Source organism: Neodiprion pinetum, chromosome 1, assembly GCF_021155775.2.
Source record: "Neodiprion pinetum isolate iyNeoPine1 chromosome 1, iyNeoPine1.2, whole genome shotgun sequence".
Lineage (NCBI taxonomy): Eukaryota > Metazoa > Arthropoda > Insecta > Hymenoptera > Diprionidae > Neodiprion > Neodiprion pinetum.
In genome coordinates, this window is record NC_060232.1 from 5,445,087 (window position 1) to 5,471,972 (window position 26,886).

Genomic DNA, 26,886 nt, shown 5'->3' on the forward strand with positions numbered 1-26,886 from the left:
GCTGGAATGGTCCTCCAGCCTAATGTATTCGGTTAACACTTTATTACCCAACGAATCTGTATATGTATTTATGCATGATATCATGTGCCTAGTCCAACAGACCTGAATCACTCCCTCGGGTCTCTCGAGCGATCATTTGTTTCCCTGTTCACTTCCTCCTTTACCGCTTCAACTCGGAAATCCGAAGGGTTTTCAGCTCTCGCTCCGGGTAAAAATCGAGGCCGTTTTAAGGCTCGCGAAATATCCATTAGAGCGAGAACTGGAGTTTGCATTTTCGTGTTTAAAAATTGAAATACATATACATACACATATATATATATATATATATATATATTATATGTAGAGAGAGAGAGAGAGAGCAAATAAGGAAAAACGTTAATGCAGCACCAGCTGCATAATAATAAACTGGGTCACGATTTCGTCAGCGCTCGGTTTTTAACTCACTGAGGCTGCAGCTGTACCAAATAAAGTTTGAACGAATTATTCTGTAAGCGCAGTTTGTGCTTTGATTTTCTTTTCTCTTACTGCGTATCCTATTTTTTTTTTTTCTTTTGACACACACATCGTGAGATGACAAGCGGATTGGACAGTAGCCGGGTTGTTTGCCGGTACAATTTTTACTCTTATTAGCATTGTAACGGCTCTCCTCTTCTGATCAACCGAGAGGATTGGCCAGATCCATTAGTTACTGCGCGCACAGAGCTCATATATTCCGATTTAATTCTCTGATCAAGAATCCGCGAAACGTCGGCCGTGCTCCAGCCTGCAAGCTCAAATAACTAACGATCGAACGGCTGTCTATGGGAGTAGAAAATTTATAGTACGCTACGGTATAATGGCGTTATACATCAGCCACCGAATGAACACTCAGATACAGATAATGCAGGTGAGAGCTGCCGTGAAATATCTTCCGAGTCTTCGCCATCTCCTCCCATTTCGCGTCAAGTTTCCACTACCGAATTTGATCGCATAAAAAAAGAAAAGACGAGTAAAAAACTATAGATAGATTTCGTTTTTCTTATTCGCTCGACTTCTTGCTTGACTTATATGTTTATTTATTTACTTTCGTACAATTGCAGTCGGGAGTTTCTTTTCTTCTCCCCGTCATTTCATTCTTTCCTCTTTTTCCGTCGTACTTCTTTAATATGAAGTCTATTCGTATATATATCCCGGTCGTCGTTTTAACCTTTGCAAACGAGAAACGCCAAGTACACACTTCTGGCAAAGTTGAAACTCGTTGTTTCTAGGCGACCGAGACCGGCGTCCTTCGCACGTCTTGCAGGTGCTGCTGTTTTCTCCTTATTAGCACTGTCTCGAGTGTCTCGAGAGGTGGAAAAGCCGACTTCGACACCTTCTCATCCATATATCTTAATACTCGAAATTGACTGAAAGGAAAACCAAATTTTTTATAAAACGATGACGAAAACAATCGGTAACAGAGCTGAGGAAAGTCGTTTGTTATGTTCGACTGAACGGGCAACTAAGTTTAGGAGTTTCGCGTCTGGATTTTCTATCCTGGTACACATGTATACCAGGTATGCATGTACACCGCATACCAGCAGCACTTTGTGGTTAATGGGAAATTGTATATAGTTTCATCGCCATCTTGTTCTTCGAAAGTTTAATTACCTGTAAAGTTTGGGTAAAGCACGAATGTCAACCCATTAAGATTGTTACCAAGTTTTTATTGCTGCAGCCTTCTGACATAACTAAATGCAATAAGCAATCCAAATGCGATAGCAGTAATTTTCACACATCAAAAATCACGCGATATTGTAAATAAATTATAACTAGCTAACATAATTCAAGGGATCTTCGAAAATTTTCTACCTCGATCTGTCCGTGACGAAAAAAAGGCAATAAGAAAACTCGAGCGTATCGATCGCGGAGCCGCAAGTTATATTGCTTGAAAACGAATTTTTAAAGAGCCCCTGTATAATGGATATCTACCGATTCAATTTCAGACTCGACCAATAAGCTGACAGATCTGGGGCGGATCCGAAGGGTTGAAGGATGTAATAAAAAATAATTACCTGTAAAAAAAAAAAAAAAAAAAAAAAAACGTGATGTGTACATCTATATCAAATTTCCTTGTCGAACGTCTGTGCAGAGAGTTGTTCGAAGTCCAAAGAACGTCGCGGCCATTCCAGCCACTCAGCTTCCCCTAATTGTATACGGGAGGGTCCGACTTTTCGAGATGTTTCCTTTTGTTCTTATTATTAATCTTTTCTCCTCGACTTTTTACTTCTTCATTTTTCGTTTTCATTTCATTCTATTGAAAACGAGGGAAAAAAATGTATGAATCCTTTTTTTTTTTTTTTTATCTCGCATTTGAAGAAAAGGTGGTCTTGTGGCTACATCCGGCAATTATAATTCTCATTAACATTCCCACGTGGTGTGAAAAGCAATTAGCACCCTTTCGCGGACGGGGAAACGTGTTCGGAAAACGGCAGACGGGCAGCGGTGTCGTCTTCGGGTCGTAAGTCGAGATACCTGTGCAAAGGGTTCATTGTACGAAAGTATTATAAGGTGCGACGGAAATTACAGGGAGCAACAATTATTTTTCAATTTTAACTTTCCTTCCGGCGCTCGCACCTCTCGTTACTTAACGTACATACCCATAAACGTATTTAAGCGGGGAATTCAATTCGTTCGGCGATATAATGTAATAGCGACTCTTTCACAAAAACTTGTAATCACGTGCCTGCTGCAGCTGCGGCGAGACGCTTTTCTGCACAGATTACACAGCTGACTGAAAAAGCTGAAGAGAAGCGGAGAGACGCGGAACGAGACAGTGAACGGAGGTCGAAAAGTAAAGCGGTGGAAAAAGGAAACTGATTAAAAAATAAAGAAGAATACTTTAAAAAAATATTAATGCACGAGCAATTTTGAATTACTTACGACCGGACGTCCCTTTACGCATCCGTTACTTTTTTTTCTTCTTTTTTCCCAGCCTTTTTATCATCCTCTTAGTACGTAATAAAAATAAAATTCTTCCATCGGTCCTGTTAAGATGAAATATATTCTCCATTGGAAAATTTTTGGTAATTTTCTAGAGAAGGCTTGTTATTTATACATCTCGTATCAGGCGAAGTCTTCTCCATCTAAATTAATAAGCTACCTCGTACCAAATTGCGATTTCTTTGTCTTTTTGCACAACGGTTCTGGCGCGTTCATTAAACAAACGCTGCTGGTTTGTGTGCTCGTGTAATACTTATTGTTGAAATGAAATTTTCTGTACCGCACATCGCTGGCTGATATTAAGATTGATGAGGACGCAACGCGGCGCGCAGATGCAATTTAAGATCACCCTTCTTCTCTACCACCGTGCCTACAAAATCTGTTATTGCTTATCCAAAACTTGGGGCTTTGCGAAGACTTTCCATTACAGCGGTATCCTTTAACGTAAACATTGGTAGAGTTTGCTGAAAATAAAATCAATTTAACAAAACGAAAAACTCTGTATGTTTAAAGTGGAAACCAATAATTATATCCGGTAATCGATTTTTCTTTACATGTTTTGAAATTTCATACTCGATCATGAATTGAAATTAATAATCGGTTTAAGCGCCGATCTAAGAATGATAAAGAAAGGAGGGTAGGAGATCCGCACTTGCCACGCGCAGGGTGATAGCCGGAGTGAAATCCAAACCAAAAACCAGTAAAAAGTAAATTTCAATGCTAAAGAAAACTCGCTGACTCCCCTGAGAAACCGCTTGTTCCCCTCCGGGTTTTAAATTCTGCACGATACGCGCCCCTCGTCACGCCTCTTCTCGCCGTGGTGAAAATAAAAAAGATGAAAAACCACATATAACTAGAAAGAAACCCTGCACTTCACCCTTACAAGTCGCTGGTAAAGCGAAGCACGATTGGCCATATTCGCAGAGATATAATCTACAAGGCACAAGGGTATCAAACAGATGCGATGTATAGGCATTACTTCCACCTTCCTATACTTATATAATATTTCCACCTCCGCACATCCGGTTAAACTTCGAGACGAAGCGTAACCCTGTCCGACTGATTGATCGATTCCTTTTTTGCTAAACGAAATTTATTCCGGATCCTGCATGTGATACCCTGCAATCCTGTCGTATAAATTTCGCTCCTCGTATCACTTTGCTGAGTCTAACATATATACGTGTATATTGTATATATGTAGATAGACGCGTATGCAGGGAGGTTTTTACAGGTATACTCTAGAGTGGGTCTAAACCGTAAAACGTCAAATTCCCGAAACCGTTGGAACAAGCCATCGGAAAACGCGCCGGGTAAGAATGACCAAAAATGTTCGATTATGTTTTCTCGACTAATCGAGTACGATCGATTATTTTTCAAAATCGATTAATCGACCGACTCAATTATTTTTCCTCACAATCGGTTTTTCTTTTTTACTCCCATGAACGACGCAAAACGATCTTAATTCATGTGACTAAAGTATCAATTATTATCATTGTCCTAAGTGAAATATAAATGAATGTTTTCGCACGATATTGAAAAATATTTTTTATGAAACTATAAATTATCAACAAACTTTTCCGCCATTAAGACTACGTACCGAAGTTTACGAAATTTTGGTTTCATCGATCATCGATTTAGGTCAGTCGATGCATCGATTATTTTTAACTTAGTGGCTATCGCTGACGCAGACGGTACGAACGAATTCGAATTGAAGAGAAAATTTTTTCTAACGTGTCGGTAATCGTTATACGCATATTCAACGTAGAATGTATAGATAGAAACATATTATGCCGCGGACAGGGGAAATTGCGAGATCGTAAAACGCCACGCTTATCGACTCTTTGATATCCCCATTACTCTAAGAGCACTCTCGCCTCTCGACTATTGACAATAAAGTAAATATTGGAGCTTCGGGCGTGCGAGAAGGCGAAGGAACAACGTCTTCCGATGCACCGCCGTCTTTTCGCGCTTATAATACACCGACCGGCGTCTCTCACCTTTGGTACTCCGTGGGCTTTACTGCGAAGCGTACTTTGATCACCTTTTTTCATCCCCTCCCTATCATCAGAGCCTTTCCCTGATCAGGTCGTCCGTTTCAGAGGTCCGAGCGTTAGTTATTACCGAACGTGCATCTTCGGCAATTTTAATGAATTTTTAATGCCTTTTAATTGCAGAGTAATAATTACAAGGTAAAGAATCGAACGGAGAATATCGCGAAGAAGAAGAAAAAGAATCGCGTTGGTCTCTCTGAAAAAAATTGATTCTCTTCTCTTCCTGCCACGTGTACTTTCCGCATGCGATTCTTGTCGCAAAATTACGATCCTCGATGCTTCTCGCTGTGTCTACGGCTGCAGAAAAGTTCGCGTAAACATTTTTTTTTTTTTTAACAACAATTGAAAGAAAGTGAAACCCTACGTAGACATTGCACCGGGCAGAAAATTGAATTGTAATATATCCTGGTCACAGGCAATTTCCGTTGTTAATAAAAGGAATCCTCGCGCGTGCCGCGCGGTCTGTGAGAATTTTTGTCCCACCATCTGAAAGATACGGGAAACCATTTCTGTAAGCAAAATGTCATACAGTACGTATTCACATAACTGCGTGTATGTATGTATATTTTACCTATACGGATACGTATAGAAACGAAATTTTTTGTTCATTCTTCGCGGAAGCGAGTGCTGGATGAGAACCCTGTAAAGTGCAGCGCGAAAGAGCTCTGCGCTGGTAACTTAGTTTGTCAGCCTTCCGTCGACCCTTCCAGAGTCTCGCTTACTAGTTTAAAACGTGCCACGACCTTTCCCCGTGGGATTTTTATCCTTTTTTTTTTTTAAATCCATTTTTCGTTTTATCCATTTCGGTCGGATTTTTACCTCCCGCGCACGATGGGACCTTTTATTATACGTAAATACATTTACCGCAAAGAACTGTACGTAACATGTATGTGATACGTAGTTCGTTTCGAGAAAAGTCCGTTACTTGTTACTTTAAGAATACATTTTTAACCGAGTTTCAACGATTTATAAATATCGTAAATCTTGTGCTTGAAAGTAAGATCAATAAACACCGACTTACAGAGGTACAATTATTTTCAATCGAACAGAGTGAAAATTGTTGTTTTTTTTTCGCATTCAACGAGAAACTGCGTTTTACGTATTTCTTATTCGCCACACGTCGTTATATTTGCGAGGAACGTGAATAAATTTTGCATACCGCTCTTAAACAACTCGTCCATATCTATCTAATCCAGGCTATATTTATTTATTTTTTCAGAGTTTACCGCAAACGCCGGCAGGATGTACCGGGGCGAAGGGTCTCAGCATCGGAAGCACTGGAAGCGGTAACGTCGGTTCTGTTCCTGGTCCGGGCCTGGCAAATGGAGCCAACGTAGAACATCCGGATCCGAGAGATAGTGCCGCTATCAACACCGAGCACGTGAGTAAGGCGGAGCCGCCTTCGCCTTTTATTCACCCCCATCCCTCGGCGGGGTTGCGCGTCCATTGCTCTCGGTGATTCCTCCGGTATATTTCAAAGTCAACCCTTGACACCCTTGAGGGCTGCCGAGGCAAACAGCGCGCCTACCCGACGGAGGCTCGAGCCGGGTTTTGCCTCCTTGCCAAATCAATATTGAGGAATTTCCGCCCCAGACGCGCCCTTCGCGCTTACTATATTTGTATTTACATTTCTTCTTCTTCTGCTCCCTGCAGCTTATACCGACGAGGGTGCCAGACAATCACCCAGTTGATATTCCCCGACGTTTCCACAATATTCAAACGAGAGAATTCATATCCCGCCCACTGTTGTACCTGTTACAATATTATTACTATTATTATACGTATAGAGGCACCCTTTTTGTATCTCTATTTTTTTTTCTTTTTTTTTTTACTCTTTATTCTATCTTATGTTTTTTACCCCGTACGATTGAATCCTTTCTCGTACGAGAGACGAGAGGCACAAAGCTCTGGGGTTGGCAGATGTTACAGGTATACACGTTGAGGCCAAATCATCGTCCGTTTCTAAAACTAGGCCACGCCAGCAATAAACGCCGAAACCTGTAACTGTATGTATATATAAACGGTTTTATGGACGCCGCGTAGAAACACGTCTACGGTTTGGCACTATTACCATTTTAACCTCTGTGATTTAATCAACCTCCGGCAGCAGCGGCGGCCAATCTCCAAATGTCGTTATATTCACCGCTCGCGTCTCTTCATCCAATCGATGATTTTTGTCATCTGAAATATTTATCCGGGGGATCGTTTGACCAGCTCTGATTAATCGGGGAAAACATGCAAATTCGGTCACGTATTTAGGGAAATTTCGTTAACTGGTTGAAAGATAAAATCGTCAAAGCCCGTAAAAATTTTACAATCAAATCAGTACACCCACTGCTATCACGATCAAACGTTCATGCGATTATCGACAACTTAAAACGAGTTCCATTAACGATGCTGATGTTTTTTCTCTCCGTCGGTGAAGAGACGAGGGGGAAAAAAAAAAAAAATAACGGCACTATTCTCTCAATCAGGTAATTGGATTAAAACGTGACGTCAATCCGTGCATAACTGTGTTTTCTCCGGTTTCGACGAATCTTTTAATAATACGTACTGCAAAACCCAGATCCACGTATACTCTTTCGTGCATCCAGCTGTAATGGCGGGGGTCTGGTTTAGGGTTGAAATTGGTCGTCATGTTACCCCCAGAATTACTGGTGTCCCGATAATTCCAGCTGTCTGTACACGAAATTACGGCTCGTTTGTCTAACTTTATTAATTTTAGTCATTCGCGCTGGTATTGTCAGTTTTTTATTTTTCTATTTATTTTTTTTTTATTTTGTTTCTTCCCGAGGGAGGGACAAATGCAAGGTTTTTTAATGCTTTTTTTTTTTTTTTTGCACTCATACGCCCACGTTGATTTTTAATCGAAAAGTAAAGCGTTATTTTCAATTCTATTTGCGATATAAACACGACGAGAGAACGAACCGTGAAAAGCAGTCAACAAAAGATACTGCATCATTTTTAACTTTGACAACAAAAACGCTTCGTGAATAATTCAACCCAGGAGCGTAAGGCATAATATATATGTATATATAAACTCGGATCGAGTTTGAAAAATTTTTCACCTCTCGACGCAGACTTTTCGATTATTTTATTCGCATACATGATCCCCTTTTATCCCCATCTCGAATTCACCCGCGGGGGGTTAGAAATCAAGTCGAGGAAAAACACGGGGGCGAAACCTTGGCGTAAAAAACATTTCGCGCAAAAAGTAAAGAAGGAATAACCGGCAGAGAACGAAGAACAATGAGAGAAGAAGAGGAAACGCTTCACCTTCGCGTATTGGTATTCGTGTACGTATAACGTGGGTGTGCGGTGCAGGTACGGGAAATTGCAAAAGGAACGGGACGAGGGATCCCTGATGATAAGATGGCGAAGTAATTTTCGGGAATCACCTTTTTTCCGGTAATAAGAGAATGGTGGTCTCCGCAGGGAGGCGCCCCCAGCAAAACTATTATTTACCGTCTCAGTTCCACGCGTCTCGGATCAGAACTCCGAAGTTATCTTCAACACCCTCCTGCCTCGACGTACCAGGCAAAAAAACTTGATTAACACGCGCGGAATTTGTCTGCAGCCTTGCGAAAAATCGCTGAAAGAATGAAGAAAAGAAAAAATAAATAAATAAATAAATAAAGAAAGAAAGTAAGAGAAACCAATCCAATAATTGCTCCGTTTATTCTCTCCTTTTGTTTATACGTTTCTTCTGTTGTTTCCTTTTGTTTTTGTTTTTTTCGAATAGGGGATAAATTTCTCTATAGGCCAATTCACGCAGCGTACAGCGTTGATAGTTTATACGCGTGTGGGTGTATAATAAACGAAAAAACAGAACAAAAATAAAGCCAAGTTTAATCAAGTCTGTATTGTGTCAGTCACGTAGACTGCTTTCAGTCTTTCATTTCGCAAATATTCGCAAACGCCCGTTGACATGTTAAATCAATGCGACATATGCCGCTGCTGCTGCATGTGTATTGTTCGTTTGAAAAATGAATACATATTCCAGACTGAATTGTCGACGAGCTGTTTTTTGTTTTCTTTAATTTTTATTCTGTTTCTCGTGCCTTTTTCACTTAGTCAAAAATATTTACCGAAAGTTGCAATCTCTGCCGAAAAAATGGCCAAATTTTATTCTTCAGAAAAATCTGATTCGATATTTTTCTACTATTCTGTAAATCGTCTCCGTCAAAGCGAGCCTAAAGAATTTAGAAACCATCCCCCCTCCCCAGTCCATTGACGCTGTTTCAGCCATTGCGCTTTGTCGGGTTTATCAGTCTGACTGGGCAGCGGTTTTGCCTCTTTTACCTTTTACCTCTTTGGTCTACACTTTTCTTTCTTTTCTCTGCTTTTTTTTTTTTTTTTGTTTCTATTTTTTCATCTCGACCCCTATTACTTCCCATTTCCTATTTTCGTCTCCCTCGTTCACTCTCTCTCTCTCTCTCTCTCTCTCTCTCTCTCTTGCTTTCTATATTTTTCTCTTTCCCTTCCGTTCCTTTGTTCTGTTTTTACTCCATTCTTTTATTTTTTTGTTCCTAATCTTTTTATCTCTTTCATTTTCATCGGATGCCTCCCGGTCCGTTTGAACGATTCCGTTCGAAATTAAAACCTTTATCCGACAATGGGTGCACCGTCGCAGCTTCAACGTCGGAACGCGTCCATCGATGTATTATACCTATATTGAGGAAAAATCGACAGACCAACGCCGACGAACGCCGATCGGCGTAAAGATTTATCCCGAAAACAGAGGCATTTTCGAAAGCGCACAAAGAGATACGTAGTAGGTACGTACCTACCGTTATTACTCTTGCCGATCATAGTCCGCGGTGCACGACTGCACGGAAAATTAAAGTCGCTGGCTGTAGATGTGTGCGAAATTAAACAGCGAAGAAAAGAAAGAATTCATTGTTTGCTCGGCCGTTCCCTTCGGAATTCGAATGGGCCGTTTTTATACATGCGTATATGTATAGGTACTGATCTACATAGCCACTTTGTTGGTATAACATTATAACGCGATGGTACGTACAGTACATACATAATATATGTGTAAGGGAAAATTTTCAACGTTATACCAACCGAGTATATATTATACAATTCAGCACCTCGTTTCATTTTGTTGCAGACCATTGTCCCCGCAACGATGAACATTTCGTTTCATTTTCATATCGTTTTTACCACAAGTATATTATATTCACAATGTTTGATTGATGGTGTACGTACACGGGAATATTAAGCATGGAACTGGGTCGTATTAGTGTAGCTACTCAACGCCTGAAAATTAATATCCTTAAGGATGCACCTGCATCGCTGTACGTATAACGTACTTTTATACACACGCCGGAAGTAGGTGTTTTTTTTTTATTTTTTTTTTTTATTTAGCCGAACGTTTTAAACCCTCCGCTTTAATATTCACGAGGGTATTTTCACCGGCCGCACAAGCTTGCCGGGTGAAGGGCAATAAAGCGCAATTTTCTCCCCGAAGATTGGTGCAACGGCCCGAAGGAGCGGATGGCTGATGGTGGAACGTTAGAACGTTGCAAGTACCTAATACAACCTTAACTTAACCGGAGTGACGTTGCGGGGGAGGCGAAGAAGAGAAGTTGAGAGAAAATAGATCCGGTGAGATATTGGAAGGTGCACGGACGAAGTGGGTCACAGTTTAGGAGAAAGAGGGAAGGGGAGGGGGGGGGGGGGTGGTCCGGATAGATAGAGAGAAGGAGAAAAAATGTATGTTGCAGGGAAAAAAATCGGGGGAGAAGGAAAAGAGAGCAAAAATTTATTAGGGGGGGAGGGGGGATTAATCCTTTCCTCCTGCAGGTTCACCGGAAGCTGATCGAGACGTTCATGTCTATGTATATATACGTGTCTATGTAAAGATCATGTATGAAAATATGGTATAAGAGTTGGTAAATTCCTGGAGGACACCTTCGTACTGTCGAAATCTACTTTTTTATGCACAATTATACAAAGGTATAATAATTATTGAAACGAAGTAATTAGGAAACACAGGTTTTAAACGTGTCCAGCTTTATTTCATAATATTATGCAATATTGTAAATTGCGTTTTTTTATTATTTTTAATTTGCTTGGGCGATTAACTCTGAAGTGATGTTCGTATCGCGGGAAGCTTTATATCCGTGGGGATAGAACGAAAGGGTGAATACCTGGTAAATTGGAATTTGTTTTCCACGATGTTTGTTCGCCTGTTTTTTTTTTTCCATAAATTTTGATGATAAAGAATTAATTTTTTCTCGCTTCAAGCTATAATTGGCCAGTTTTTTTCACGCTTTTTAAGCTGCTCGTTTTGACCGTTTCTTTTTTCACCTTCTCCTTTACAATTTATTTATGTGCATCGAGCACGTGTAAATGGAAAATATATATTCTTGTTATTGGGTAGAGATACGATCGTGAGAAGAAAATCAGGCGATCGAAGCCGAAGTTATCCGTACGTTACACGTGTGTGAAGCAATAAGAAATTTAACATTACAACAAGTTTATAAAAAATCCCACAAATTCCGCAGTCCGATCGCTGGAATACGAATTTACTTACCGGGTGTATAATTATCTGTTTATACATTTTTTATCTTCTTTCCTACTTGCATTCCGATCAATCTTCTGGAAATTAATTTTTATTCGCGGAAAGTTTTTAGCTGAACAGACGTCGCTCATTGCTATAAGTATAATAAGATAACGGAGCAATTATAATCGGCTTTATTATCGGTATGTATTGTAAAACACGGTGTTATTTGTACGTTATTTTTATACGCATCGTTTCATTCTCATATACCTTTTATATATTTTAATGCGCATGTAAAGCGACATTAAAAGTCGTTGAATTATATCGTTTGTGTTTTCATTCGGCTGTTATTTCTCCGCCGTTGTGTGTACCTATTGTTATACAGTCTGCGGCAGCGTAATCGTGTCGTAAAAGCAATCAAATTTTCTCGCAACTTTTTTCCCTGCACCGCAACCACCACCACCACTACCACCTTGTGCTGTAGAAGTTTCTGTGTTTTTCCGTCGTCTGATTTCCCTCACTTTGAATGCGTTATATGTACAAACTGCAGTATACCATTTATACGAGTTTACGTTGCCTCGGGTTAGCCAGGCTTAATATCGTGACCCGAGTACCTTTTATTTTGCAAATATTCAGCAATTGTACAAAGTCTCGTGTAATAACTTTACGTCTATTCCGTGAAATGAAAACTTGCAAAGATTCGTCTTTCACCCGCAATTTACATCTGCGAAAATTAACCGCAATCAAATTATAACCGTGGAACGAAGGTATTGAGCAAACCGCGGAAAAAGAAACAAACAGAGATACGAATTAAATCCTAAAACAATTAGCTGCACAGCATCGCGGAGTCTTATAATTGCAAAGAAGGATAATAACGAATATTGAAAGAATAATTTCTCTCTCGTTCTCTTCTCCCGTCCCTGCAAACCGAGCTTTCAAATCGTCCGCTGTTTTGCCATATCAATATTCATTACACCCTGCCAATTATTCAGCATACGCGATATTCAAAAATGAAAAAACACCACGAGTAATTCAACAATAAAAAGTATATTGAAAGAATTAGCTTGTACGCCGAGCCGTCGATTTCACGTATAATTTTCAATTTCCATCAAGATCTTGACGATTTGCTTGCAAATTTCTTTGGGAAAAAGCACCAACATCGTTTATAATATTAGAAAATCCGTGCATGAATACTTTTATTGGAAATATCGAATTTGAAATATCCGCGCGAGGCTTTCATACTCGTACAAAAATGACAACAACTTTATTTGCCAATGTTCTCAATTCTTTCTCGAAACGCCGATTTTCCAAATTCTAAAAAATATGTTGACCCGATCATATCATCATGCCAAAGCGAAATTTTTGAGCGCGACACGTCCATCAAGATCGTCGCTCGCTCTGCGCGATGCTCTAAATTCATTTTGGCACATGCCCACACAAAACGCAGCAGAGAACGGAGCTTAAAAAACCGCAGCGAGTGTTGCGGTCGGGTTGACGCAAAACGAGGAAACTGAATTTGTGACAAAACAGTAAACCCTGTCACCGACGCCACGCGCCTCGTAGCAAACTTTTTACTAGGCTAAACAAACCCCGGCAACCCCAGACGAGCTTTCGTTGACCCGTGTGCGGAGCTTTCGCGGGATTTCCTTGGCTTAGATTTGACTGAAACCGAAAACCGTGAGCCATCATGTTTTTCCTTCCTTCTCGTCGTCACCTTTGTCGCATTTTTGTAAAAGAAATATTATCCTTATCTTTTGCTTTTTTTTCGTTCCCCATTCGTTTAACCCATTACAACTTAGGCAGAGAGATAAAAAAATATCCGCGTTATTTACGTACTTATATCGCAGATGTCATCTATATATATGTATATAATAATAATTCGTGAAGGAGTAAAACGAAGAAAGCCGAGAAAGGAGCGTTTCAAGGAAAAGACTCGGACGCGATTGTCGAGTACTTGATTAGAAACGATGAGGAAAGTTTGATCTCACGATCCAACTTGAATTCGCTCCTTCGTATACCTACCTATACGTATACCTATGCGTTACAATTTATACCGTACGATTATACCAAGCGAGGATCTCTCCGGGAAAACTTATCTTGGCAAGGCAAATTTGTCACAGGTATACCTAGCTGCCGCTTGCGGAAGGGACATCAGGGGAATGTTTGCATCCGCAAATTAGTTTCTCAATTTACTTTCGGTAACGTACGGACTCCCCCCCCCCCCCCCCCCCCCACACACAGCAACTAACAACCTGCAAGGATTCATTTATTCATTTACCGAGTTTGAAAATAATGGCGAAGATGAATCAGGTGTGTGAAAATTTTTACATAATACCCAAATCATCGCGTTGTCCCGTTTCGTTTTATACAGGCGCTGGTGTATCGGGATGGGAATCTGGTCTCTGGCTCGTTGGAGGCGCTCGTCCAACACATGGTGCCAACCGAGGAGTATTATCCGGACCGCGCCTACCTCTTCGCCTTCCTCCTCAGCGCCAGACTCTTCATAAAACCACACGAGCTCCTCGGCGAGGTTTGCGCTCTATGCGAACTCCAGCAGAATCTCACCGGCGAGGGTGGAAAGGTGAGAGATACGAATTTTCTACGATTATACGTGGAGATTTCCTTGAATGCTTCCGCCGTTTCTTGTACTCACGATTAGTGATATATGTGTCTTTGGAAATGGCTGTGCAACAGATTTTAAGTGTAAATTATCGGGATATTTGTATATTCGTATGGATTTCGTTGGGTATATGAAAAAGACACCGACACTGACGCTGACGATGAGAGACTCTGGGATTGATCGATTTTCCCAATAGAATACAAGGAAAATAATTCCGCTTCACCAGGAGAGGCTTCATCGGTTCGTTCCAAGACTCGTCCAGCTCTTGGCCGAGTGGACGGAGACGTTCCCCTACGATTTTCGGGACGAGAGAGTCATGAGTCACGTGCGGGCCATCACCCAGAAAGTGGCTGCCGTCGACGCAACCGCCAGGCAAGAGGTTTCGGCTCTTCTTCAGAATCTCTTGCTAAGGTTAACGGCCTTGGAAAGGTACGAGGAAGGACTTGCAGGATTAGCGACCGAAGCCGCCGCCGAGCAACTCACTCAGGTAATAATTGCAGCAGGCGTGATTCCTTATTTTATTATCACTCCTCCTTATACTGCCGGAATCAATGGATTCTGCGATTTTTGAATGCCTATAGAGAGAGAGAGAGAGAGAGAGAAATTATGACTACGAAAACGAATCATCCGCAAGACAGCAATGGTAAAGTAAGTCCTTTGCGTTGCCTGTTTGTAGGCAATTTGTGTGATACACTTTCGCGTAATTTCTATGTAGAACACAACGAGATGTTGTTAAATCACGAAATCCTGTACTTGTATAATATGAAAAGTATATAAATGGGCTCGTTTGAAATATACGGAAATCATGAAATCGCGTGTTCAATCTAATAACCGCGAGTAAACAGCGTAGCGCTTATTCTGCGAGAAAGAGAGCGAAATTTCCGATGAATCGTAGGTATGACGAAGGATTTCGATTGGTGAGAAAAATTTTCCTCTTTCTCGTTCCTGTGTTTTTTTTCTTTTTTTTTTTTCTTTTTTTTCCCTTCATTTTTCATCACCGTTGTTTCATTCGTATGCGCAGAAATAATTTATTTTCTACCTATATATGCTAAGGCGAAATTAATCGGTCGAATTCAATGGAATTAAACCAGCGCGTATTTCGTACTTCAACTTGTATAATACCGTTTCTAATTTCTCTCCGGGGTTTCCTTAACTGTTCAAGTAATTCAATTTTGCGCGACATATAGGCGATACTTACCCAACCCCGTGTACTTGTATTACATGTGCATTAACACGTATCTATAATAAGCATGTATGTACTTCTATCTAGCCACGTACCTATCTACGAACACGCCCAACTATGCCATACATCTCACTGTACTTCATGAAAATTAGATTATGGGTAATTTCTAATTGAATTGTATAGTTACTATAGTTAGACACGCCGGCCGTAACGAGACAATTTAATAACTGTGTTGAATCAGTTGGAAATTTTAACGTTACGTATCAATGCGTACGCAAAGTTTCAAATAAAATTGATATACTCGTACGTATACGTTTAGCATCCGTTTAGTTAATTCTGCTCAGAATAACTCTACGTCTGTATTGAAAAAAAAAAAAAAAAAAAACAATCTATCCGAATTATTCTGCTTTACTTTGTCGTTATTTTTTTTATTTTTTTCATAACATTACCATGAAAAGATTTAATCCATGAAAACCTGAGTACCGAAAACACATTCAAAACGCTATTCAATCGGCTTACATCGTTTTTGTTCAACCCCGGAACGAAGGAAATAGCGTGGGGATTCAGAAAGGATTATCAGATAGTTCAAAAAGCCTTTTGCTCCATTTAAAAGCTCCCTTTCAGTCCTGATCTAATTCGTCTGAGAATCGCATAACGCGCTGTCAAGCTGAAGCTTGAACGCAGTTTTTCTTGTACCGTAACAATTTCTACCATAAAATTTTCCCGGAAAGGATTTTATATGAGAGATTATCTTCAGCAAAGCGAAAATCTCTCGACAATTTCTTCTCGAAACTTTCGTTTTCGTCTTTTTACTATAACTTGCACCTTTAGTTACAACTCGGTTAAACCATTCGCGTAACTTTTGCAATGAATTTTTAACAAGGGCTTTCGTCGCATACCTATTGAATTAAGAGAGGAAAAAATCGTACGTATAAAAAATCTCCAACTTTCCGATGCCTACTTTTCTCTCTACCTTCCGCATACTTGTAATTTTTTCATCGAAAAAATACGTGCCATCGTCAGGAAGACAACGAATTCTTCGAGCAGTATGGTAATTTTGCTAATTTATAGATATTTCAACAAGTTTCGCAAAAACTGGCTCAAGCTGGAACGCGGAATCCTCAGAGGTTTAATATAACACCATTTTCTAGCGGTCGTGCGCTTACGTCATGCGAAGCAAGGGGAAGAAGAAAAGGGAAAAATTGTATCCCTGTTTTGCGCGTCGAATTACGTTACCCTGGACAAATCAACTCCGAGTGTTGGGTTTTCACACCGTTAGTAACGAGTGAACGCAATTAACACGTCCGTTTCGGTCGTGCGGAGGATAAGAAGACATAAAACGTAGGCAGGTATCCGTGTAGTTAATACCTCAGTTGGGAGGACTTGAGTGACACACCGTGCTCGGTGCATGGTATTATAAAAAGCGAGGGGAGTAGTTAGTCCGGGGAGTGAGAGGCGCGTCTAAAAAAGAGAAAAAGAAAGGAAACGAAGGTGAGAAAACAAGGCGTCAAGCTTAATTGGAACGTTAGCAATTCTGCTCGAGAACTAAACCGCATACGCCCAACTAACTTTTTGCACGGAACTGCAAGTGTTTATTCTGCTAAAGATTCTCACTCGTGGCTTGTACCTTTATTTAGCCGCTGAACCGATATAACTAGACGTAAAATTGAAACATTTGAACAAAAATGATTTCTACAATTTGGCAAACAATGTTGAATCGAGAAATATAATTTTTTTTCCCTAAACTTCTTTTCGGTCGTTGTAAATTATCGGATTGATATATTTTTCTTTTTTTTATTCGCAGCATCGAGTAACGAGATTTCAAGCTGAACAAATACTAATTTCAATATTTGTATACCTACGTAGACGTGACTTTAACACGTTATCAAATTCGTCAGTGATTCTATTCGCGGATGCACAGAATTGAGGAAAGTATTCCTAATCACAAATTTGCACTCGCACTTTTTTCCGAAGTATCAAAAATATCGGTTTGAAGTACGCGTTGCTGTAAGCATGTTCCTGGGTATATAAATTATACGTGAAATATAATTTCTCAAGTATAGAACAACGATGCAATCTATCCTCCATAAATAAGGAGATTCTAATCTCGGCGATATTAATTCAAAGCTACTTTTCTGTAAACTCAGGCCCGATACTGTTACAAGTACACACCATGAAAAAATGGTAATTTTTTTTTTTTTTTAAATTCCCTACCGAAGCAGCATCGCCTGCACAAACGTGATAAATTCGTACAGATTAGACCTTCTGAAAGTCTTGGATTAACGAAATTTTGCCCCCTCCCCGTTGATTAGCAAGGGATAAAAGTCACGTATAGACCATCGAGCAAGGAGATGGTAGTCGGATAGGTTATAGGTCGATTCAGGGATAATGTGTATAAAGAGCGGTGAAGCGAGAGGGGCAAAAAAGTTAAGAAGAAAAGAAAAGAAAAGAAATAAAAAAGGAAGAGGAGAGGATAGAAAGAGCGAATTTTTTGAATTAGCGTCGGGTTTTCTCTGCGGAGAGAAGTAAAACCTGCTGCTGCTGCTACTGCTGGTGCTGCATTGTGTACGAGAGGACAAAGATTCGCCATAAAAATGATAAGAGAGGACAGGGCCGGCCTTATGAGAAGGCTTTGAAGCTCCTCCCCCCAAGCACACATAGCATTTTAGCTTTCGGGGGGTGGAAATGAATAAAAATAGGAGCGGTCAAACGGAAAGGGTCAAATAAAAAACGGATTCCACGGTTTTGTCGACGATTATTTTCTCCGGACCAATTATTGCGCACCGTATATATTATACCTATACGTTCTTGTGTAAAAAATTGCCCCCCTAGCGTTACGCGCGCGTGTGTGTGTCTGAGAATATATTTATATATATAATATACATATACGTACGTGTTTTCTGCGGGAGGTCCGAACAGACGCGCCATGCAGCGGGGACAAAATTGCTCGCTTGGGTATTTTAATGGAAAATCTATACGGGCTATATGGCCGTTGTTCCGCAAGCTTCGCGTATAAACGCGGAGCAAACGCTGCGGTGCGTATTTTCACCGTCGCGTCGCCTCCTCGTCAACTTTGTTGTCGTAGGTAATATCGCGTAAGGTTGCACGTCAAGGCAAGATTCGAGAAAGTTGTGATTTTTCCCGGTTGACGCCTAATCGAAGAAGGCTCGCAGGTTTCTCGAGGTCGTTATAAACAAACGGGGGATGATATTTGTAACATCTATAAGCACAACTCGCCTTACAGCTTTACAAGGCGGTTTTATTAAATCTTTGACTCAATTCCCCGCCGCTTAAAGTGCTTAAACGTTATCGCATTAAAGCCAATTCAAACTTCCGCGCTCATAACTAACTACAGCCAGTTTACCGCCCTCTTCAACTTGCTCCTGATGCACTGTCCTCCATTCCGTCTACATAGATGTACATATGTATATATATACATAGATATATGTATACGACTCTCGAGGGCTGCTGCGCGGAATCTCTTTTTTATCGATTTTTAACGAGCCGGCAAATTTCTTCGCGGTCGTTTCCGGTCCTGAGAACTTTCTCAACCAATCCTCTTTCGCGTATTTCTTTCGGTGCAGCGAATCGCTAACCGATTCAAGGGATGAGTTATAAGTTGTTCTACGCGGAAATGAAGCAAATTCAGATTGAGTCACGTCGTGTGCGGCAAATTTTCTTCCCAGTAGCGAAAACCGAACGATCCAGGATGCTGAATATCTAAAATTGCTAACGACGATTGACGATCGTTCACTCTTTTGCCGAAATTATAAATAACTCAGCTCTGTATCGTTACAACGAAGTTACTCGTTCTTAAGATAGATAAAATAAATGTTTATGAAATCCAGATTTTTTTTTATCTCGAAACATTTTTTTATACCGAATTTTGCGCATCGAATTTCGAAATATCGTTGTTGTAATCGACTCGTGCCTGATTTTCCCTCGGCGAATACTTGATATTTTCAGTCTCGACTATGCACACAACGATAACGTTAATTAACGCTTAAAGTTCACAGTCTACGAAACCTCTAAAATGGTATAACGCGAGCAAGCATAATTGTTACAACACTCATTATCGCAATTGTTATCCAGTTTCAATGAACCGTACACAACGAGGAGAGCAACAAGAACAGAATTGCACTTCGAAGCTTTCGCAGGAAACCTCTTGTTTAATACTCTTGAATATTAAATTTGCAGACCCGCAAAGCGTAATTTACAATAATTATATTCCAGAGTAACAAATTGCGATCAATTTACCAAATGTTTCATCTATATATATATATAAGATATTTGTGTTTAAATTTAGTTACACCCGTGGTCAAATTGCCCGAGTTACTCGTCGATGCATGTTACTTCCAAAGCTGTTATACTCTCGGTTAATTCGATTACTTGCCGAAGGGCGTGAGGTACTATTAGAGTATTGCCCTGCAGTTAGATAAACCAAGCATTTGCAGTAATTTCGCTTGACTGCTGCGTTTGATATAATTTTGAACAGCACTGTTAATCGTCGATACCGCATGTTACTGCGGTGATTTTTATTTTCATTGTTACGATATATTTTTATTTTTATTTTCATTTTTATTGTGAGACGAACGAGAGGAGATTGCATCCCAGCAGGAAATTGCGCCAGATTTATCGAGTGAGATAAAACACGTTAGAGGTTTAATATAAACGGTCTCGGAAACCCTGCGTCCCCAGTGAACCAGAATTTGATACTTCATTCTTCTCACACCGTGACTGTATAATAACAACACGATCCCTGCATTCGATTTTCTTCACCATCTTCTGTTACGCATTTTTTTTTATTTATTTATTTTTTTATTAGTTAAAACTGCTCTCGACTCCATTTACCAGTATCGGGATTTTACGAAAAACGTGCTATTCGGGAGATAAAATGATGGTCCTTTGCTTTGACGAAATACCAATAGCGTTGACGAAGAGTGTAAGAGTACAGGAATGAACTATATAAATGATGAAACCGAAACGTAGTTACGGATAGAAATGAAATTGCCGCTACAGTACGATTTCGGTGAATGAAACCGTGGTTTGAAAAAGCAAAAACCTACTTTGCCCCGTATACATAGAAGGGTTGCATGCAGAAATACATGTAGGTATCATAAAGAACGCGGAAAGTATCGTTTGCTACCTGTGCAGCTCTAATGAATTTCCCCTCCCCCTCATCCTACCCCTTTTTCTACCGCCCACTGTATTTCTTTCTTTCAGAAAATTTACGAGCGAATCGGGCGGTTGTTATTCGCTGAATGTAACAAGCCGTCGTTGGGCGGTTTATTTGCAAAATAGTTGGCACCGAGTCTGGGATAGGAATTACTGATTTGGCGCTAAAAGTATCGGAGAATTTTCCGCCTAATCCGAAAACCAGAGAGTATTTGCCCCTGGCAATTACAAATCCCAATATTCAACGTTTCTCCTCGCGAGAGACGAGCGAATGAAAACAACCGGAGGAGAAAAAGCGCTTATCGTATGACGGAAAGACCAAGAAATGGCTTTTAGCCCCACTTCTTGCGAAATAATTGTCACGCCTCGGATGAGCGAGTGAATTTTCTTTCTTATTTTTTTATACATGGAAATAACAAATTATACAACCTACCGCTCGCACCGAATCTCGAATTATTTACCAACTGGTATATTATGTATTACGCCTCTACATAATATTTATATATATGTACATAATTATATACTATAGAAGCATAACGCGACATGGGAGCGAGTTGCGGAACTTGCTGCGCGCGTAGAGAGGCGAATGGCAAACCCCCCTGGGGTAGAATAATGTCCGGGAAATTTATGTTTGACAGCGCACCCGTTCTGCACTGGAACCCTTCTCATGCATGCATGTGGAGGGATCTGCAACGATCCTGTCCCCCGCACCCTGTGGGTGAAATGCACCTGAATCATAGTGAATAACACCGGCGCGAAATGCGCAATTATAACGCTGAACCGTTTACGTCGCGCACGCTGTTGTGGAAATGAAATTTTCACCCATTTCTTCCAGGTTGACGTCACGGAGCTTTGTCCATCGGCATCTGTTCTCGCTCAGCAGCTTACTCACGTAGAATTGGAACGACTTTCTTACATCGGCCCGGAGGAATTTGTCCAGGCATTCGCCAAAGTGAGTCTTCCAATTATTTCGAGCGCAAATCGGCAATGATCTCGCATAATTGTATGAATTTTTATACCGGTCGTAATGAAAAAAAAAAAACGGTGTGTTTTGGAAAATTGAAGCGTTTTTTTGAGGGAAAAACTTTTTGTTTCATTTTTGCACAGGAGTCACCGCACTTGGAAACTTCGTTCAAAGATATGAAAAAAACCAGAAACTTGGAGTCGTACGTGCAGTGGTTCAACAGACTGAGTTACTTTGTGGCAACCGAAGTCTGCAAGGTAATTTATGATCGTTTTAATAATCTTCACGTATTTGATGGAAAAAATTGACATGTTATCTCGACTTTTCTCGCAGTGCTTAAACGCTTTTATAATTATACAGTGTAATAATAACGGTTAGAAATATTATGCATAGAAGTCAGGAAGTGCAGCAATATTGTTTATTACATAAGTTTACTGGAAAAACTTGAATTATACTTGTTTTATTTGTATATATTATTTTTCTTCTTCTCAATTTTATTTCCCGTTTCAAGTTTGCCATGGCTGAGTATGCATAAGAGAGTAAAGTTATTCCCGTAGCAGTCTCTCGTAGGATAACTAAATATAAAGAGAAATGAAGAGGGAGAAGGAACGCTAAAGCGAGAGAGTTGGAAAGCTTATCAGATTATCCGATTATCACGGCGCTAGAAAGTTCTTCTCCCTGCGTTCGCCATTTATTCACTCGCTTCTTTCTGTTTTTTTTTTTTTTGTTTTCTTTTTCTTTTGCCTCACGTTTTCTTCTTGTTCCTTCTTATCTCAGAAGTAAAGCGTTTAACGATAATTCGATTCGATACAAATTTGAAAAACTCAATTATGATTCTTTCTTCAAACCGTATTTCCTCCCTCTTTAAGCATGCAAAAAAGAAACAACGAGTAAGAGTCGTCGAGTACTGGATAGAAACGGCCAGGGAGTGTTTCAATATCGGCAACTTTAATTCTCTCATGGCTATAATCGCCGGTCTCAACATGTCACCAATTTCTCGGCTGAAAAAAACCGTAAGTCGCAATTATAGATATAAATTATATGATATTTATACATTATCTTTTCTCCGCAATAAGTACGTACAAATTGTAATTTAAGCAAAATCCGATAGCACGTTGAAGTAATTTTAAAAATTATGAGTTCATTCAATATTTAGGCACATTTAACATCGCGATTTGTAGTAAATAAATATATTTCTCAAAAATATCTTATATCCACTGCAATTTTTACGTGTATAATATCAGATGAATATAATATCCATGCCACGCGAAATAAAATTTCCGAAATCTGTTCTAAATTCATACTGAGCGTCCGATAAAATACACCACTCAGTTCAATAATTCAATTGAAAGAATAAAAACTGGCTACTGCAATGTAAGTCAATTTTTTTTCTATCACCGGTTTAACACCGACGTCTGCAATTCAATTTTCATAACTATGCTTTTACAGTGAAATTATTGATTGATTTTTTTATAGTTCAATATGATCACATTGAAATAATATCGTTAATGCATATTCAAGATGCTAAACCGTGTTTCAATAAACGCGGTGACTGGATACAAAAATCTTGACTGTTTCCCAACGGTTTTTCCAACGGTTTTAATTATACGACCCTGTTTTACTATCTCACTGTTCACTGTTTCTCTTTCTCTCCACGATGAGTGGATTCGCGTAATAGCTTTACCTTGCGCAGGGCGGCGTTAGGTATTCGGTGTTCATTTCATTTGCGTCCTTGTTAATTTACGAACTTTCGTTAATCAATTTCGCAACCTGAACCCAACAGCGGATTCAGAAATTCTCGAAACAAATATTTATCGTTGGCGAAGTTCTACAGACTTTTCATTTAATGATTGCTCTCGCGGTGTAATTTTAAAATTTTCCACGATACGATCATATCTGTGTATACATAGCGATTCACGAAACCATCTTAAAATTCTTCGTATAACCTGTGGCAACGGGGATTAGAGATACAATTTCACCTGGATCCAGAATGCATGCGTCTCAAGGGGCATCGCAAACGTGAATGAAACAAGAAAGAAAAAGAAAAAAAATGTCGAAACTCCGCTGACGCCTTTTTGCCTCTGTTTTATTGCTTCCAGTTCGCGTTCCACGAACCATCTCGGTCCTCGGTCGTCTCTGGAACAGACTTTGGTGTGAAATTTCCGGCGAGATAACCGGAAACTTTGCTTCACCACGTTCCATTGGCTTTAGTTTTTCTTGTATAAGGAATTGTAAAAGAATCGACTACGACGACGTCGACGACGCTCGGTGGGATAAATTGTTGGTCAGTCAAGACTTTAGCCTTGATTGGAAAAGAGTGGAAATAAAATAAAGTTTCACTGTGGGTTCGGCGAGCTTTTATTTGATCGTTTAATGAAAAACTTTTCTATCGTGCAACGAAAGACCGGGTCGCGGTACCTGAAAAGCTTCACTGTGCTTCGATATTTTTAGTAGTGTATACGTTATAGTTTGGATTTCGCGGTGTATACATTTATAACGTAAACTAATCCTAAAATTGTTATTTCTACGTACGGCATCGCGTCAAAATACCCCCGACCAAATATCCCTGTAACAAAATATCCCTGAGAAAATATCTCGCGAAAAAATATTCCTGTAACAAAATATCCCCGACAAAATAATCCGCCAACAAACATCCCTGATTACTAACTGTACGATAATATACGAACGACAATGCCTCGCTCATCACTTATCATTTTTGAAATAAGTTCGAAACCACACGAACTATTCCGTACAAGAAACGTAATGGGATATTTATTTCAGAGATATTTTGTTACAAAGATATTTTTCAGGTGATATTTTTTCGGGGGTATTTTTTCCTGAGATAAATTGTCATTGCGTAAGTGCAAGTTCGGTAATTACGTCGTCGTGTAATTGTTTTACGAAAACATTGGCGACGTATAGGTTTATCCGATATTTGCATTAGGTACATTATCTGCTCAAGAACATGTAATTCGCCGATCCTTTCATGCTTGACGACGTGCGTAACTTTATTACACGCGAATTGTACGCAGGCGTGTATTTAAACATGATGTATAGACATGACGCGAAGTTGTGGAAACTCAATTTCCTCACCGGGATTCTAATCATATTTTACCGACTGTAATTTGCGTCCCGGACAAAATTGAACGCATAATTTGGGTACCTACGTTTTTACCCGGGAAAATTTGGCACAATAATAGATAATTTTTCTCCCTCTTTACACAGTGGTCGAAAGTTCAGTCAGCCAAGTTTTCGATACTGGAACACCAAATGGATCCGAGCAGTAATTTCAGCAGCTACAGAAGCACGCTGAAGGCAGCGATGTGGCGAAGCGCCGGAGCGACTGACGAACGACAGCGTATAGTCGTGCCATTTTTCAGCCTCCTTGTCAAGGACCTTTATTTTCTGAACGAGGGTTGCAGTAACAAGTGAGTATACGTGTGGGATAAGAAACGAGGCGCGAGGGTCGCCTTCCTCATTCCCTCTCTTCTATTCCACTTTGCTGCGTCTTACACTTGATCACAATGATCATTCGATCCCTTTCTATACTTCACTCTTCAATCTCTCAAAGTTATTTACGCGATGTCTCGCGGCACCTTCGCAAATCCCCAAAATCGAACAATCAACCATCCGTCGATTGGTTTGCGCCTGGTGCAATGTACCTATATCGTTTGGAAAAAGAAATCGAAAAGAAACAGGTAATCTTGAAAAATGCCGTACAGCAGACGCCCCATCCTTACATTGATCCTCATTCACCCTTTCTCAAATTCTTATTCGCTGCACAGATTCAGCGCGTACCATAATTTCCAACTATCGGTTATACCTGCACCCTCGACTTGAAACTCAAAGGGATCGATCATTCCACGCGTTCTCTTTACCTCCATCCCGCATTTTCCCCTATCGCTCTTTTATTTCCGGGGACATTTTTTAAAGCGATACTGATGCTTGAACGGACGCGTCTGCATAGTTATCGCCTATATTCATCACAGAGGTTCAGGGTTTCGAAGAAATTTATACATGCAATATGCTTCTACTTTTTATTTTTCCTCTACATAGCATACATAGGTATATTTATTTTCCTGTTTTTTGTTGTTTTTTTTTTTTTTTCCACGCCGCGCGGTATCTTTCCTTGCCGCACACTCTCACCCGCCTTCTCCAAGTTTTTGTATATAAAGTTATTAAACTTGTAATGGCAAAAGTTGAAACGAAGATGGGATATAGCGCAGAAAATCCAAGACCTGCAGACGGATATTTCGGATCAACGTGCAATCGTCGCGATTGATATAACATTTACCGATCGTCATACAATATAAGCAAATATTATTAGGTTTCCAATAACGAAATTTGTTTCAGATTTTATTCTTCAAACAACTTTTTACACCCAGATACAATAACATTATACTCGTCTAATGATTGTCTTTGATAAAAAAACAAAAATCTTCAGGTAATTCACTCGGACTCGTGTGTAAACCACTTTGCCCTGATTTCTTTCCGTGCACGCGTTACGTATGTATACATATATATATACGTATATATATATATATATATATATACCTATATCGTAACGGCTTTGCAGTGAGATTTAACGCGCAGCCCTCATCCCTAGAAATTGAGAAACTTTCAGCCGTTATCTCGACGTGTTGCTTGAGAATTTCTTGGTAAAATAGGCGTACAGAGCTAGACGTGCGGTGGGGAAAATTACACGCAGAGATAGGGATCAGCCCTGCGTTACAACTTTTAGTAGTATTGCATTAATAAATAATTGTTCTTACAACGAGCCAAGATTTAAGTAATGGAGAATTTCATTCAAGTAAAACTTTCATCGAACGTCACTGTTATAATACCTTCTTTGGTTTTTTTTAGACATTGGAGTACATAATAGGTGTTGTTCTTTTTTTCAATTGCTTGTGTCCCGATTTATACATTCCGTAATTTCATATAATTCGGATTTGATAAACGTTGTGTTTTCATTTTTCTCATTCAGATTGCCAAATGGACACATTAATTTCGAGAAATTTTGGCAGCTCGCAAAACAAGTTACGGAATTTATAGCATGGAAACAAGTCGCTTGTCCATTCGAGAAGAACGCGCGTGTCATCGCTTTTCTTCAAGCGAGCCCTGTACTCACGGAAAACTGTAAGTTTAATTACTTTGTTAATGATTTGCGAACAAAATTCAAAAAGCGAAGACCATCTTTTTAGCTTTGCCGTGTGACAGTAATTGAATAACGTATGTATATACATATTTATCGGTTTCTTTGCAGCATTGGCTTTAGCGTCGTTCGAATGCGAACCACCGGATAATAACCCAGAGAAAGAACGTTACAAATCCTTAAAGTGAGTATTATTGGTTTTAACATAAAAATCGTACTTGAAGGTCGTGTTATTTTCGTGTTTTTCGCACCAGGCATCGCATCTAAAT

At 39.9% G+C, this 26,886-nt stretch overlaps 1 protein-coding gene across 1 annotated transcript in view; it reads left to right on the forward strand.

Moving 5' to 3' along the window:
• LOC124216220 (uncharacterized) overlaps positions 1 to 26,886 on the forward strand; it is a 196,073-nt gene that overhangs the window by 164,812 nt on the left and 4,375 nt on the right. The window contains exons 5-13 of the mRNA XM_046620485.1: positions 6,232 to 6,393; positions 13,895 to 14,104; positions 14,370 to 14,630; positions 21,337 to 21,453; positions 21,609 to 21,722; positions 22,335 to 22,478; positions 24,691 to 24,893; positions 26,450 to 26,601; positions 26,729 to 26,801. Of these exons, the coding sequence (XP_046476441.1) occupies positions 6,232 to 6,393; positions 13,895 to 14,104; positions 14,370 to 14,630; positions 21,337 to 21,453; positions 21,609 to 21,722; positions 22,335 to 22,478; positions 24,691 to 24,893; positions 26,450 to 26,601; positions 26,729 to 26,801 (1,436 nt within the window). The remainder of the gene's footprint in view (positions 1 to 6,231; positions 6,394 to 13,894; positions 14,105 to 14,369; positions 14,631 to 21,336; positions 21,454 to 21,608; positions 21,723 to 22,334; positions 22,479 to 24,690; positions 24,894 to 26,449; positions 26,602 to 26,728; positions 26,802 to 26,886) is intronic.